Source organism: Corythoichthys intestinalis, chromosome 19, assembly GCF_030265065.1.
Source record: "Corythoichthys intestinalis isolate RoL2023-P3 chromosome 19, ASM3026506v1, whole genome shotgun sequence".
Classification (NCBI taxonomy): Eukaryota; Metazoa; Chordata; class Actinopteri; order Syngnathiformes; family Syngnathidae; genus Corythoichthys; species Corythoichthys intestinalis.
The window spans coordinates 36,401,483-36,416,414 of NC_080413.1; the positions used below are offsets into that span (position 1 = coordinate 36,401,483).

The following is a 14,932-nucleotide window of genomic DNA, read 5'->3' on the forward strand; positions in this document are numbered from 1 at the left end:
CGGCACAGTGGTTCGATGATAATTTAACATGGAGAAAACGAAGTCAGCCAGCCAATAATGTATTCAGTATGTAAAATGACGAGCGGTCAGATGACTTTGTACCCTCCCCTCACACCCCCATCACGGTGCTGGGTGATGGCTGCCAGTCGGGAACCTGGCAGCCACAGTAATAGGGTGGTAGGTGGGTCCCACACTTTTTTATATGGCGTGGCTCCTGGGGTGTGGCCTCCCCTCTGCCTCGGCTGCCGGCCACGGGAGTAGGTTGGGGGGTCGGGTCTCCGATCTTGCATCGCCCCGTGGCAGTTCCTGGGCGTTCTCCTGCCTCCGCCTTCCCCTCTCTTCTCTGGCTGGGCATCCGCCCTGCGCTCCGTCGCGGGTCGCTGACTGGGCGCCGGTGTATCAGCGGGGTGTCGCCTGCACCGGCGGGGGACCCTGCCTTGCCTGGGGCTTGGTGGGCCGCTGGGGGTCCCGTGGCGTGCCGTGCCGGTTGGGGGGCTGTGGCTCGTGGCCCGGGTGGGCGGGCGGGGGTGGGTGTAGGCGTGGGGTTGGTGGTGCGTCCCCTCCTGCCATCCCTGAAGGCCGGTTGATGGGTGCGCGGGTGGCCCGGGGGACCACCCTGGGTCCCAGGGGGGGGACGATGGCTCCTTTGCTGGGCTGCGGGAGGAGGGATGGGCTGCGCATGGCCCCCCGCCCCCGCGCCCGCCCTCCCTCCCTCCCCGGGCTGGCTGGGTGGGGGCTGTGGCCCTGGGTTGGCGCCCGCGCGGCTTCTCCGCCCGTCTGCGTGGCTGTCGCGCGCCCGGTGGGGCCTGCGTGCTGCTGGATGTGGTAGGGCATTCTCGGGTCGGGGGTCCCGGTGCCGGGATTGGCGATGCGGCGGCGTAGGGTTGGTCGCCAACGGGCTTACTCATAAGAGATTCACACGATTACTGGGTTCTAGATCACAGAACTGATTTGTGTACACTCTACCCCTTTCAATCACTTAGCTTATAGGCTTATAGACACCCCCACCCCCATTCTCCTCTTTCACTGGCCAATAGGCCCCCACATGGTGTAAACCGGAAATACATCTCGCTGACGATAGCACCAGCATATTAGTAACTAGTTTAGATGTTCAATGTATTTCTAGTTGTTGTTTGTGTATGTGTTTCTTTTCCTTCTTCTCTTGTATTTCTTTTCTTCTGTCCCCCCATAATCCCTTCCTGTTCGCTGCTTTGTCATAATAAAAAGGTATTTTGAATGATCACAATGGGAGTATGTCAGACTCTCAATGTGAAACATTAAAACTGTTCAGAATCTGGGCACTTAGACTTCCATTCTCTGTGTCAAACAGCTGAACAGGACAGGTTTAAAAAAAAAAAAAAAAAAAAAAAAAAAAGATGACTTTGTAACGCTGCCTTTATTTTCGGCTTAACAAAACTCAGGCACAAAACAACACGCACGCGGATGCGAGCTCCAACTCCGTCCAAATAGTCCTGCCGTGTATCCGTTTAGCTGCTGTAAAGCAAATGTCGTGAAAGCCGCAAATGTAAACAAAGCGCTGCAGAATGGGTACATGACATCTCGCTCTTTTGAGTTAATCATTTTCACAGTGTGCAACAAAGCATATAACGTTAGCAATCACTTTTCAAATTATTTAACTTATTTCTCTGATCAATTACAGTCACAGTAGATAATCAAATTCTTAAATCAACATTCTGTAGCCACAAATATTATTCAAAATCTTTCCTTCTTCCAAGTTTTTGTTTTTTTAGGATTAAGTATAATAATGTATTGCTTAAAACAAGGCTGTTAAGATTATTTTCAGCTAGCTATTTTTCTTCCAAGAAATCTGAGAGAAATACAATTGAAGCGATGGTAGATAATTTCACTTATTGCCAATAGATTTACACTTAAAACTGACTAGTTTTAAGGAGGTGTGTTTTGCAGTGTATTAATGTTATATATGTTAGGAATGGCTTACTTTTAAAGGCATTTTTGTGCAACTTAGGTATTTACTCTGTAAGTAATTGTTGCCAAAAATTTACCATTACACAATGTTAGACAATCTGTCATTATTTAGATCAGACGTGTCTAAAGTCCGGCCCGGGGGCCAAATGCGGCCCTTGGTCAAATTTCATTCGGCCCGCACCCTCTGTCATAAAACCCATAACGTCTGGCCCGCACCTAGACTTAATAAATTGAGCAGCATATGAAGTAGCTTACACTAAATGCTGTTCCTCATTTACCTACTAGAGGGCAGCAGCACTGTGAGTGACATCACTCCGTGTGACGCTTTACTCCCAATTTTCTAAAATGGTGACAATAAACCATAAAAGGAAAGTTGACCGTGAGGGCCGGCGCTTCAAGGGTAGGTGGAAATTGGACTACTGTCTTAGCCCGAATATAAGATGGTGTTTTTTTCCATTGAAATAAGACTAAAAAATTGGTGGTCGTCTTATATTCGTGGTCTAGACATTATACCCATTCACGACACTAGATGGCGCCAGATATCACTGAAGCGATGTTCTGTCATGACAGATCTCAGCTACTCTCAAGTTTAACCAGTTTGCATTATTTTATTGCAATGTTTTTCCTTATTCAGTCTTTTCAAGACTACAGTTACAGTTAGACTTCATTTTGATGGCTAATGCAGTTATTGCAATTTTGTTGTTTTATCACAAAACATCGGTTTATTTATATTTCAAAAACCAGAAGCCATTCGTTTACGAATGTGATGGCACTTTAGTTTACATATTTAAATGTTCAGATATTAAGATTTGAATGAGGCAAAATAACATGCTTTTTCTCTCAAATATATTGTTTTAATCATTTGTTTCGGATTTACTGTAATTATTTTCTGTATAAAAATTTATTTGGTGTTCAAAAGACTTTTTTAAAACTTGAGTCTTGAAAAAGAGGGGGTTGTCCTATAATCAGGGCTGTCTTAATATTCGGGCCAATACGGTATTTCTTTACTGAAATACGCAACAACTGTGTCTCATTTGCCAGGCTGTTTTTAAAGAGTTCAGTGTCAAGGGACATTAACAAACGAGACACTCTGACATGTACGACAAGATTGCAGGGAAGGAACGCTACGAGAAATTGAAGCAACTTGAAGCTAGTTTGTTTAAGAAAAAAAAGTTAAGTGAATATTCATCTGCATGTGATATGAGTGTGTCAAAGGAACCAAAACACATGTTTAAGATTGTTGAAATTAAAATAAAAAAGCAAATGTGAAACAATGGCTTGCTAAAATTTTTTTTTAAATACATTGTTGTTGTACGTAAAGAACCTCAGCCAAGGTCGGCCCCCCACATTTTTACCGCAGCAAATCTGGCCCCCTTTGCAAAAAGTTTGGACACCCCTGATTTAGATGTTTGAATTGACGACTTGTTCATATTTTATGTTGAAAAAAAGAGCAATAAATTATATTTTTGCACAGTAATATTTTCTTTTGTGTATACTTTAAAATTTTACATAAATCTTTTAATAGAATTATCGGCTTGACATTATCGGTTATCGGTTGGAATGAGGAGGAAATTATCGGTTATCGGTATCGGTTGAAAAATGTATTATCGTGCATCACTAAAATAAATAATATTGAGTGTGACTGAGGTTAGTATGTTGATGTGTCTCCTGACAACTATTCCAGTTTATCACGTGGACCCTTGGGAAAATACCTGCTTATCGCCAACTTCCAAATACATTTCAAGACCAAGTTAGTCAAAAACAAAGAAAGTCTTGTCCTCTCGTTCAGGTCAAGGCCCCTATTGAATATTATTGGCACTACATTAAACTCTGAGGTCTCAGGGATCTGGCAGGTCGAGCGCAGAGCGCTTTAGCACTTATCCTACCAATCCATCGCTGATTGACCAAATCTATGTTCCCAAATTCCAGTGAAAATGAATCATGAAAGATTGGCTAACAGCTGCAATCAACTTGGTGGACCGTGACATGCTTTGGCGTGGTTGGGAGGAATTCTCATATCGGCTTGTAACACAACGAAATAAAACTTGATGTTCAACACGTGTCCAAGCAAGAGTTTTTCATTTTTGACATATTGCATGATGATTATGACGTACTCTGAAGGGAATAGTATCTTTTCTCGTATTTACCGTTCGACTGTTTGTATTACTTTAATACACCTAATATAATCAATCTTTTTTCTCGTATTTACTGTTTGAATTACTCTAATGTACCCAATATAAAATAAATAGCATTTATATCATAGTTTAAAGAAAATAAGCAGAACATTTTTGACATCGGGCATAAGAGATACATGACGCCTACTGACCACGCAAGCCCAACGCATGCGTCATGCAGCTGACTGAGCAAAATTGACGCTGACTACCAGTTGATAGGCAAGACAACTACAAGCCCACGTCTGCAACACCAAATCTTGCAATCAGCTCTTCAGGACAGTCCAGAACAAATGGCGGGACGTCCTGTACTACCACAACACCTGATAACGAAAACAACTCAAAGTTTGATAGCTCGGCTTCTCTCAGACGTCAAAGCAGGCCGAACCCCCCACCTCAGTTGCCTCATTAACCATGACCCACAAACGAACGGGGACGCACAAACTCGAGCACCCAAATCTGCAACAGAAGAACACCCAGGCACACCCTTCGTCCGGCCCACCGTACCGCAGACTTCAAAAAGACTGAACATTTAGCAAACCACTGTCGCTTCTCGGGGATATTCCAATGTGCTTGTTGTTTTGCTGACCCTGGATCCAGAATTGCCTCTCTGTCAGGGACCTATTTGCTGTTTGCCTTGCTGTCTGATCGCTGTCGATCTGAATATTTTGTAAACGTGTGTTTTGAAGCCTTCTTCCAGCTTTCAAAATGGAGTCAGTACAAGAGGGTAAGACCTAGGTGAACGCGCAAAGTTTGGCCTATTGGCCGGGTTGTCGGGGTCTCGCAGGACCGGGTCGTGTGACCTGCTCCAGTGCGGGTCCGGCGGTTCGGCTGGCGTGATTCCAGCAATCTGGCTAAAAGGTCAGATTCCTTCAACTCTTATAATAACCCTGCAAATTCCTAAAATTGATGATATTGACCATTGTTATAGCTTCACTCCAATTTACTTCCATCAGCCTGTAGACTGTACACAACGTGTCTCTATGTTTATTAGAAAATGGACAACCGCTTTTAACATCATTGTTCAGAAAATACAGTCAATTTAATATTTATTGTTCTAATACTGAATACTTCTCACATAATTAATGCAAAATATATTCAGTTTTCAAACACACAAAAATAATTGTTTTTAAATTCAGCTCACCGATTTTAACCCTTCCTCGTTCAGGTCCTTCTCCCATTACCAAGATGTTAGCTGGTTTCTGTAGAAGAAAGAAAAAAATGTTAGCACTAGGGTTGTTCCGATCATGTTTTTTTGCTCCCGATCCGATCCCGATCGTTTTAGTTTGATTATCTGCCGATCCAGATATTTCCCAATCCGACTGCTTTTTTTTTTTGCTCCCAATTCAATTCCAATCATTCCCGATAATTTTTCCCGATTGTATACATTTTGGCAATGCATTAGGAAAAAAATGAATAAAACTCGGACGAATATATACATTCAACATACAGTACATAAGTACTGTATTTGTGTATTATGACAATAAATCCTCAAGATGGCATTTACATTATTAACATTCTTTCTGTGAGAGGGATCCATGGATAGAAAGACTTGTAAATTTGTATATTGCGACTAAATATTGCCATCTAGTGTATTTGTTGAGCTTTCAGTAAATGATACTGTAGCCATGCCCAAATGCATGACGGGAAGTGGAACCATGACTGTGCGTAGTGCTACCAATTGATAGATCTTCTCTGCGTTGGGAAATAACATAAGCTGTTAAGAAAAAGATCAATTGCCACATTGTGTCCCCACATTGCTTCCCATGATATTTCTAATCGTAGGGAGAGGGATTGTAAGGCTTTAGCCAATTAAAAAAAGGCTCCAAAGGCTGCCAAAATTCACTCTTCTCATTTTACGCTGCCTTTTATCTCTCTATATAGGTAAAACGGCGCCATTACAGATTGAGCGCAACAATGCGTAAGTCGGTCGTGCAGTGCATGCATTAATTGCGTTAAATATTTTAACGTGAAACATTTTTTTAAAAATTAATTACCGCCGTTATCGGGATAAATTTGATAACCCTACCTTAAGCCTAAACTAATGACTCTGGATGAGTGTAACATATTATGTCTGTAACGTTAAATACAATTACAAAACGATTTAATTAAAAAATATATATATATTAAAAAAAGGCATGGCCGATATTTTTTTTTGCCGATTCCGATACTTTGAAAATGACGTGATCGGACCCGATCGATCGGGACATCTCTAGTTAGCACTATTTCCAGAAATTCTCTAAATTATCATTGATATTATGGATATCCTCGACCTGATTATGTGATCGGAAATCGGGTCCGATTGCATTATTTTTAAAAGGTCGGAATCGGGTGAAAAAGATCAGGTTTTTCAAATGTATTTATTTATTCCAATCTAATTATTAACTCATTGACTGCCATTGACGATGGAGGGATTTGATGTATATCTCTGTCAGTAAATGCTTAAAAGCAACAAAATATTCCAGATTTACATTGCTGGCCAAAAGTATTGGCACCCATGCAATTCTGTCAGATAACGCTCAATTTCACCCAGAAAATGATGGCCATTACAAATGCTTTGGTAGTAATATCTTCATTTATTTTGCTTGCAATGAAAAAACAACAGAGAATGGGGGAAAAAATTAAATCATTATCATTTTACACAAAACTCCAAAATTGGGCCGGACAAAAGAGTGATGCTTCTCTAATTTGTGTATTCACCAGCACCTGTTACTTACCTGTGGCACATAACAGGTGGTGGCAATAACTAAATCACACTTGCAGCCAGTTAAAATGGATTAGAGTTGACTAAACCTCTGTCCTTTGTCCTTGTGTGTGTAGAGAAAAGAAAGAAGACCAAAGAACTGTCTGAGGATTTGAGAGGCAAAATTGTGAGGAAGCATGGGCAATCCCACGGCTACAAGTCCATCTCCAAAGACCTGAATGTTCCTGTGTCTACCGTGTGCAGTGTCATCAATAAGTGTAAAGCCAATGGCACTGTGGCTAACCTCCCTAGATGTGGACGGAAAAGAAAATTGACAAGAGATTTCAACGAAAGATTGTACGGATGGTGGATAAAGAACCTCGACTAACATCCAAACAAGTTCAAGCTGTCCTGCAGTCCGAGGGTACAACAGTGTCAACCCGTACTATCCGTCGGCGTCTGAATGAAAAGGGACTCTATGGTAGGATACCCAGGAAGACCCCACTTCTGAAGCAGAGACATATAAAAGCCAGGCTGGAGTTTGCCAAAACTTACCTGAAAAAGCCAAAAACGTTTTGGAAGAATGTTCTCTGGTCAGATGAGAACTTTCCCTGTTCCCTGATGTTTTGGGGTTGCTTTGCTACTTCTGGCACTGGACTGCTTGACTGTATGCATGGCATTATGAAGTCTGAAGGCTATCAACAAATGTTGCAGCATAATTTAGGGCCCAGTGTGAGAAAGCTGGGTTTCCCTCAGAGGTCATGGTCTTCCAGCAGGACAATGACTTAAAACATAATTCAGAAAGCACTAGAAAATGGTTTGAGAGAAATACTGGAGACTTCTAAAGTGGCCAGCAATGTCAAGACCTGCATCCCATAGAACACCTGTGGAGAAATCTAAAAATGGCAGTTTGGAGAAGGCACCCTACAAATGATTTTTTTTTTTCATTCTTTTTTGAGGTCATTCATTGCAAGCAAAATAAATGAATGTATCACGAAATCATTTTCTAGGAGAAATTGAGCATTATCTGACAGAATTGCAGGGGTGCCAATACTTTTAGCAAGCAGTGTATAAGAGTATTGCGACATTTACTAACTATGCAGAATAAATCCATCCTCAGAGTGTTTTAACCAATTTTAAAGCTGTGTGAGTAGAAATGGTTTTAATAATATTATTTGTGCAAATATTGTTACACCACTTAAATTAACAACTAAAAAACAAACACTGTCAATTTTAGGCCAGCGTGCCTGAAAACGTCCTCCACTTTTCACCAAGCAGTATTTACTATTTACATCTGCGAGGGCGCAAATATATCACTCCAGTGGTCACCAAGGGGCAAATACAAGGAAAAATGCTGTTTAAATGTCATATTTGATGTTCGCAGCTGCTCACTGTTCAAGGCAAATAAAATACCTCCTGCCTAAATCCCGTTGAGTACTTGTGCGGATGTGAATTCTTTAGCTTGTTGCACGCTGATCTGTCTGACCGACATTCTTGTTGCTATGGAAACAGCACTAATAATGAGATCTGTAGTTCATGCCCACAATATGACATGACATTATTGGCAATTAATGAGTACTTCTTGAGAGTCCACGCTTTTCCTGTCAAAAACAAAATAAGTTTTAACTGAAATAATACATATACGTACGCTATATGGCGGAAAACACAGAAAAGGCTGAAAAAGCAGTTTCTGCTCTTGCACCCCTCTAAGATACTGTATTTTAAGCCAAAAGAACTGTTGTGTTTGATAGAACAATATGTCTATATGCTGCCATAGCAGATTCATGGAGCAATAAGCCCTTGAACTATTTTTAATTTGTCCGTTTTACCCTGGAAACCCCGTATACAGACGTCGCGCCACCGTTTTTGTTTCAAACTAGCCATAAAAAGAAGGTAAGTAATCGTATTTATTATTTGAAATGTCTGTCATTTTTAGCTTAGAATCATTAATTGATGTCTAATATTTAGTCTAAAAAAAGAAAAAAAACACTTTAAAAAATTGTTCACTCGCATATTTTAAACATTTAAATTACGTCGCAATGCAAAAATTGGCGTCTGTAAAAAAAGTCACTGATATCTACAGTGGGGCAAATAAGTATTTAGTCAACCACTAATTGTGCAAGTTCTCCCACTTGAAAATATTAGAGAGGCCTGTAATTGTCAACATGGGTAAACCTCAACCATGAGAGACAGAATGTGAAAAAAACAAAAACAAACAGAAAATCACATTGTTTGGTTTTTAAAGAATTTATTTGCAAATCACGGTGGAAAATAAGTATTTGGTCAATAACAAAAGTTCATCTCAATACTTTGTTATGTACCCTTTGTGGTAATAACGGAGGCCAAACACACTGTTGCTGGTATTTTGGCCCATTCCTCTATGCAGATCTCCTCTAGAGCAGTGATGTTTTGGGGCTGTCGTTGGGCAACACAGACTTTCAACTCCCTCTGCAGATTTTCTGTGGGGTTGAGATCTGGAGACTTGCTAGGCCACTCCAGGACCTTGAAATGCTTGTTACGAAGCCACTCCTTTGTTGCCCTGGCTGTGTGTTTGGGATCATTGTCATGCTGAAAGACCCAGCCACGTCTCATCTTCAATGCCCTTGCTAATGGAAGGAGATTTTCACTCAAAATATCTCGATACATGGCCCCATTCATTCTTTCCTTTACACAGATCAGTCGTCCTGGTCCCTTTGCAGAAAAACAGCCCCAAAGCATGATGTTTCCACCCCATGCTTCACAGTGGGTATGGTGCAATTGAGTATTCTTTCTCCTTCAAACACGAGAACCTGTGTTTCTACCAAAAAGTTCTATTTTGGTTTTCATCTGACCATAACACATTCTCCCAGTCCTCTTCTGGATCATCCAAATGCTCTCCAGCCCGGGGGCCAAATGCGGCCCGTGGTCAAATTTCATCCGGCCCCCAGCCTCTGTCATAAAATCAATAACATCAGGCCCGCACACAGACTTAATAAATTGGTCAGCAGTACTGCTACCAGCATATGAAGTAGCTTACCCACTAAATGCTGCTCCTCATTTACCCACTAAAAGGCAGCAATACTTTAAGCAACATTACCCTGTGTGACCCTTTTCTCCCAATTTCCTAAAATGGCAACAATCAACAAAAAAAAGACGGCCGATGCTTCAAGGATAGATGGAAGTTGGACTATTTCTTCACTAAAATACGCAACAACTGTGTCTGCCTTATTTCCAAAGAGACAGTCGCTGTTTTTAAAGAGTTCAATGTAAGGCGATATTACCTAACAAGACACGCTGACATGTACGACAAGATTACAGGAGAGATACGTAGCTAGAAACTAAAGCAACTTGAAGCTAGTTTAATTTTACAGCACCAGAATTTTGCAAGAGCCCAGGAGTCGAAAGAAAAAGCCACAAAGGTGAGGTGCGAGATTATTGAAATTATTAATTAAAAATATATATATAAAGCAAATGTGACACACAGAATGGCTTGCTAAAATTTGCTTAAATATATTGTTCTACGTAAAGGACGTCAGCCAAGGTCGGCCCCCCACATTTTTACCACACGAAATCTGGCCCCCTGTGCAAAAAGTTTGGACACCCCTGCTTTACACAGATCAGTTGTCCGGGTCCCTTTGCAGAAAAACAGCCCCAAAGCATGATGTTTCCACCACCATGCTTGACAGCGGGTATGGTGTTCTTCGGACGCAATTCAGTATTCTTTCTCCTCAAAACACGAGAACCTGTGTTTCTACCAAAAAGTTATATTTTGGTTTCATCTGACAATAACAGATTCTCCCAGTCCTCTTCTGGATCATCCAAATGCTCTCTATGCTCTCTAGCGAACCGCAGACGGGCCTGGACGTGTACTGGCTTCAGCAGGGGGACACGTCTGGCAGTGCAGGATTTGAGTCCCTGGCGGCACATTGTGTTCTGATAGTAACCTTTGTTACTGTGGTCCCAGCTCTCTGTAGCTCAGCCTCATCTCTCATTCACTAGGTCCCCCCGTGTGGTTCTGGGATTTTTGCCCACCGTTCTTGTTATCATTTTAAAGCCACGGGGTGAGATCTTTCATGGAGCCCCAGATCGAGGGAGATTATCAATGGTCTTGTATGTCTTCCATTTTCTAATAATTGGCCCCACAGTTGATTTCTTTACACAAAGCGTTTTACCTATTGCAGATTCAGTCTTCCCAGCCTGGTGCAGGTCTACAATTTTATCTCTGGTGTCCTTCAACAGCTCTTTGGTCTTGGCCATAGTGGAGTTTGGAGTGTGACTGACTGAAGTTGTGGACAAGTGTCTTTTAAACCGATAATGAGTTAAAACAGGTGTCATTAATACAGGTAACGAGTGGAGCTTTGTTCAACCTCGTTAGAAGAAGTTAGACCTCTTTGACAGCCAGAATTCTTGCTTGTTTGTAGGTGACCAAATACTTATTTTCCACTCTAATTTGGAAATAAATTCTTTAAAAATCAAACAATGTGATTTTCTGTTTTTTTTCCCTCCACATTCTGTTTCTCATGGTTGAGGTTTACCCATGTTGACAATTACAGGCGTCTCTAATCTTTTCAAGTAGGAGAACTTGCACAATTATTGGTTGACTAAATACTTATTTGCCCCACTGTATCTAAAATAAATGCTGCTAATTTCAACTAACTGATTGCGTTACTGGACAGCATAGACTCCACTATGAGATGATGATGAAGTCTATGTGGACAGATAACACACTACGAGAAAACCACCCCCTAACTGTAATGATTTATTCTTACGGCTAATGCCATTGCAAAATTCCACTCCATCTATGGTGTCATGCCTGATAAGAATAGTGAGAACTAGTCACACTTTTACTCCATTAATAGTTCATTACAGCCGTTACGTCACGGTTGTTCTGTTGCTGCAATCTTTGTGACAGTGAGCATTCCTTGCGGGAAGACACAAATACACCGCAGCAATAGATCACCTTCAGGACTCCTCCCTGTACAAGTCAGAGTTGGTACAGTCCAGAGCCTTTTGCTGTGGTCGGCAGAGTTGCTCAGTTAGCATCTTGACAGCACAAGCTTGGGGCTGTTACATAACCCCCGTGGGGGCGTGCGGCTGGGAGGGTAGTGAGCCCCTCTGGTGTAGCTTGTGGTGGGTGGGACATAAGAGAAGGAGGAGGACATGTGGGGGATGGGGAAACATGCAGTGGTGCAATGCAAAGCATGTGTCTGATATGAGCTTCAGCGTGTTGGGGAAGCAAAACATGCCACACACCAGGGGAATCATATTATGCTGTATAGCCGCAAGAATGCTTGTTGGCCGTCTACTTACTTCACTGAAATGCTTGAATGAATGAAATAAATAGAGCAAAGTGTATCCTCGCTATTTTTATTGAAATTTCCCACTGTGCGTGGGAACTAAACATTAAACAGCAGCAAGACCATTAAAAACAATACACCTCAGTTTGATTCGTTTTTTTCTGATAAAAAGCTCGCAGTTGATATTCTTTGACAACAAAGGCAAATACGATAACAAAACTATGAGAATTACAATACCCCGGTGGCAACAATGGCAGGAAGCCCTGGGAATGAACCAGCCTTAAATAGCAAAACTGAAGTACATTGTTATCAAATCAGATTAGATTGGGTTTTAACAATGAAGAATATCATGCAGCTGTGGCAGTAGCTGGGATAACAAGTACAAAAGTGCACAAATAATAAATACTTCAAGCTTCAAAAAAAAAAAAAAAAATCATGTATAGCCATAAAGTTCTTAATTCTATTAAAATAACAACAATCCTGTTTTTTATTTTTATTTTTTAAATCTACCGTATTTTTCGGACTACAAGTCACACCTGAGTATAAGTCGCACCAGCCATGAAATGCCCAATGACGAGAAGAAAATACATATATAAGTCGCGCCGGAGTAGTATAAGTCGCATTTTTGGGGGAAATTTACTTGATAAAATCCAACACATAGAACAGATATGTCATCTTGAAAGGCAATTTAATATAAAAATTAGGGCTGTCAAAATTATCGCGTTAACAGGCGGTAATTAATTTTTTTAATTAATCACGTTAAAATATTTGACGCAATTTAAATGACAGTAGGGTGAAATGCCCACTTGTTAATTGTGTTTTATTGAGTTTTGCCGCCCTCTGCTGGCGCTTGGGTGCGACTGATTTTATAGGCTTCAGCACCCATGAACATTGTGTAAGTAATTATTGACATCGACAATGGCGGGCTACTAGTTTATTTTTTGATTGAAAATTTTACAAATTTTATTAAAAACGAAAATATTAAGAGGGGTTTTAATATAAAATTTCTATAACTTGTACTAACATTTATCTTTTAAGTCTTTCTATCCATGGATTGCTTTAACAGAATGTTAATAATGTTAATGCCATCTTGTTGATTTATTGTTATAATAAACAAATACAGTCCTTATGTACCGTATGTTGAATTTATATATCCATCTTGTGTCTTTTCTTTCCATTCCAACAATTTATTTTACAGAATATATATATAATTTACAGAAAAATATGGCATATTTTATAGATGGTTTGAATTGCGATTAATTACGATTAATTAGTTTTTAAGCTGTAATTAACTCGATTAAAAATTTTAATCGTTTGACAGCCCTAATAAAAATACAATAGAGAAAAACATGCTGAATAAGTGTACAGTGTACAGTGCATGAACAACGAAATGCGAATATACTGTCCTCACCAGGACACTACGGCTCGGTCCCGGCTATACAGCGAGCTAAACTCCCAAATGACAATGCTGAACGTCCGTATAATTTGCTGAATCAATTTCGTCCTCGATACCAAACAGGTTCGCATCAAAGTAAATAAATGATAATTAGGTGCTATTACAGCAATGACACAAACGGTTAGCATGCGTTTCCTAGCATTAGCACATCGTTCAAACAAGCACACAACTGGCTCTAAGTGTCCGATCGCGGGCGAAAAACACACAACAACAACAGAAGAGATGATACACACAGGCGTTGCCTCTGCAGAGATATTGTACAGCATAAAAAATGAACGAAGGTTCGCAGCCGTGTTTCTCTCTCGCTAACTCGCCCACTCACTCAGAGCTGCGTAGCTGTTGGTTTTCTTCTGGCGTGTGAGCGCTCTTCTTCACGTAAACAAGTGCGAGTGCGCCACCATGTGGGCGTGAAAGCGTCACAAACTAAAAGCATGCATTTCAATATAAAAAAAGTTAATAACTGAACACACATTGCCAAAGGCAGAATGCGAACGAGGCCATAGCTATTAAGAGTTATTCAGATAACTATAGCGTAAAGAACATGCTAACAAGTTTACTAAACCATCAGTGTAACTCCAAAACAAAAAATAACATGTGAAATGCTATCATAATGTGTTAATAATTTCACACATGTCGCTCCTGAGTATAAGTCGCACCCCCAGTCAAACTATGAAAAAAACTCTGACTTATAGTCCGAAAAATACGGTACTCAAAGTTTTAAAGAAATATGAAATGATTGCCTTTCAAAACTAACTTTTGAATACCGTAATTTTCAGACTATTAGCCGCTACTTTTTTCCCCCTCATTTTGAATCCTGCGGCTTAAAGTCCAGTGCGGCTTATTTCAGGATTTCCCGTACATATTATTTATTGTGGCGCACCGTCACACCAAAATAAAAGCTGTCACGCCGTGCAAAAGAGAGGTTTAATTAAAAAAAAGAAGAAAAAAAAATTAAGGCCGTTTCAAAGTAGCGGCAGCCAAGTGTGAAGGTTTCAGCGGCAACCTATTCATTGTGGATTGTAATGTCCTTAATTCTGCGAGGCCCCCTTAAGAGACGATCGGAGGAGGAGCTGTGACGTAGAAGGAAGCGAGATAGCGGTCGCATGTCACAGAAGCCCACTGTTATATTTTTATTGTTTTTCTTTATTATTGTTGCCACAATAAAGTGGCTAAGCCAATACAGACTCCTCTCCTTCTTCCCCCCATCCGGGGCATTACAGTATTTTGGATCGGACTTTTCGGCGAAAGTAAGCAGGCCGTCCTGGACGGAATGGCAAGTTCGAATGAAATTGCGCTGAGAGGTGGGGAGAGCGCCGTCGCGCTAATATATCAACAACGCGTTCAATAGCAAAAGGGCAGGCCTTGATAAATGTGCTCTTTTTATCCGAGTTTCGTGAGC

At 40.9% G+C, this 14,932-nt stretch overlaps 1 protein-coding gene across 1 annotated transcript in view; it reads right to left on the reverse strand.

The window, feature by feature from the left end:
* Window positions 1–14,932, reverse strand: part of cdk19 (cyclin dependent kinase 19) — a 183,082-nt gene that overhangs the window by 59,221 nt on the left and 108,929 nt on the right. The window contains exon 5 of the mRNA XM_057823686.1: window positions 5,263–5,320. Coding sequence (XP_057679669.1) covers window positions 5,263–5,320 — 58 coding nt within the window. The remainder of the gene's footprint in view (window positions 1–5,262; window positions 5,321–14,932) is intronic.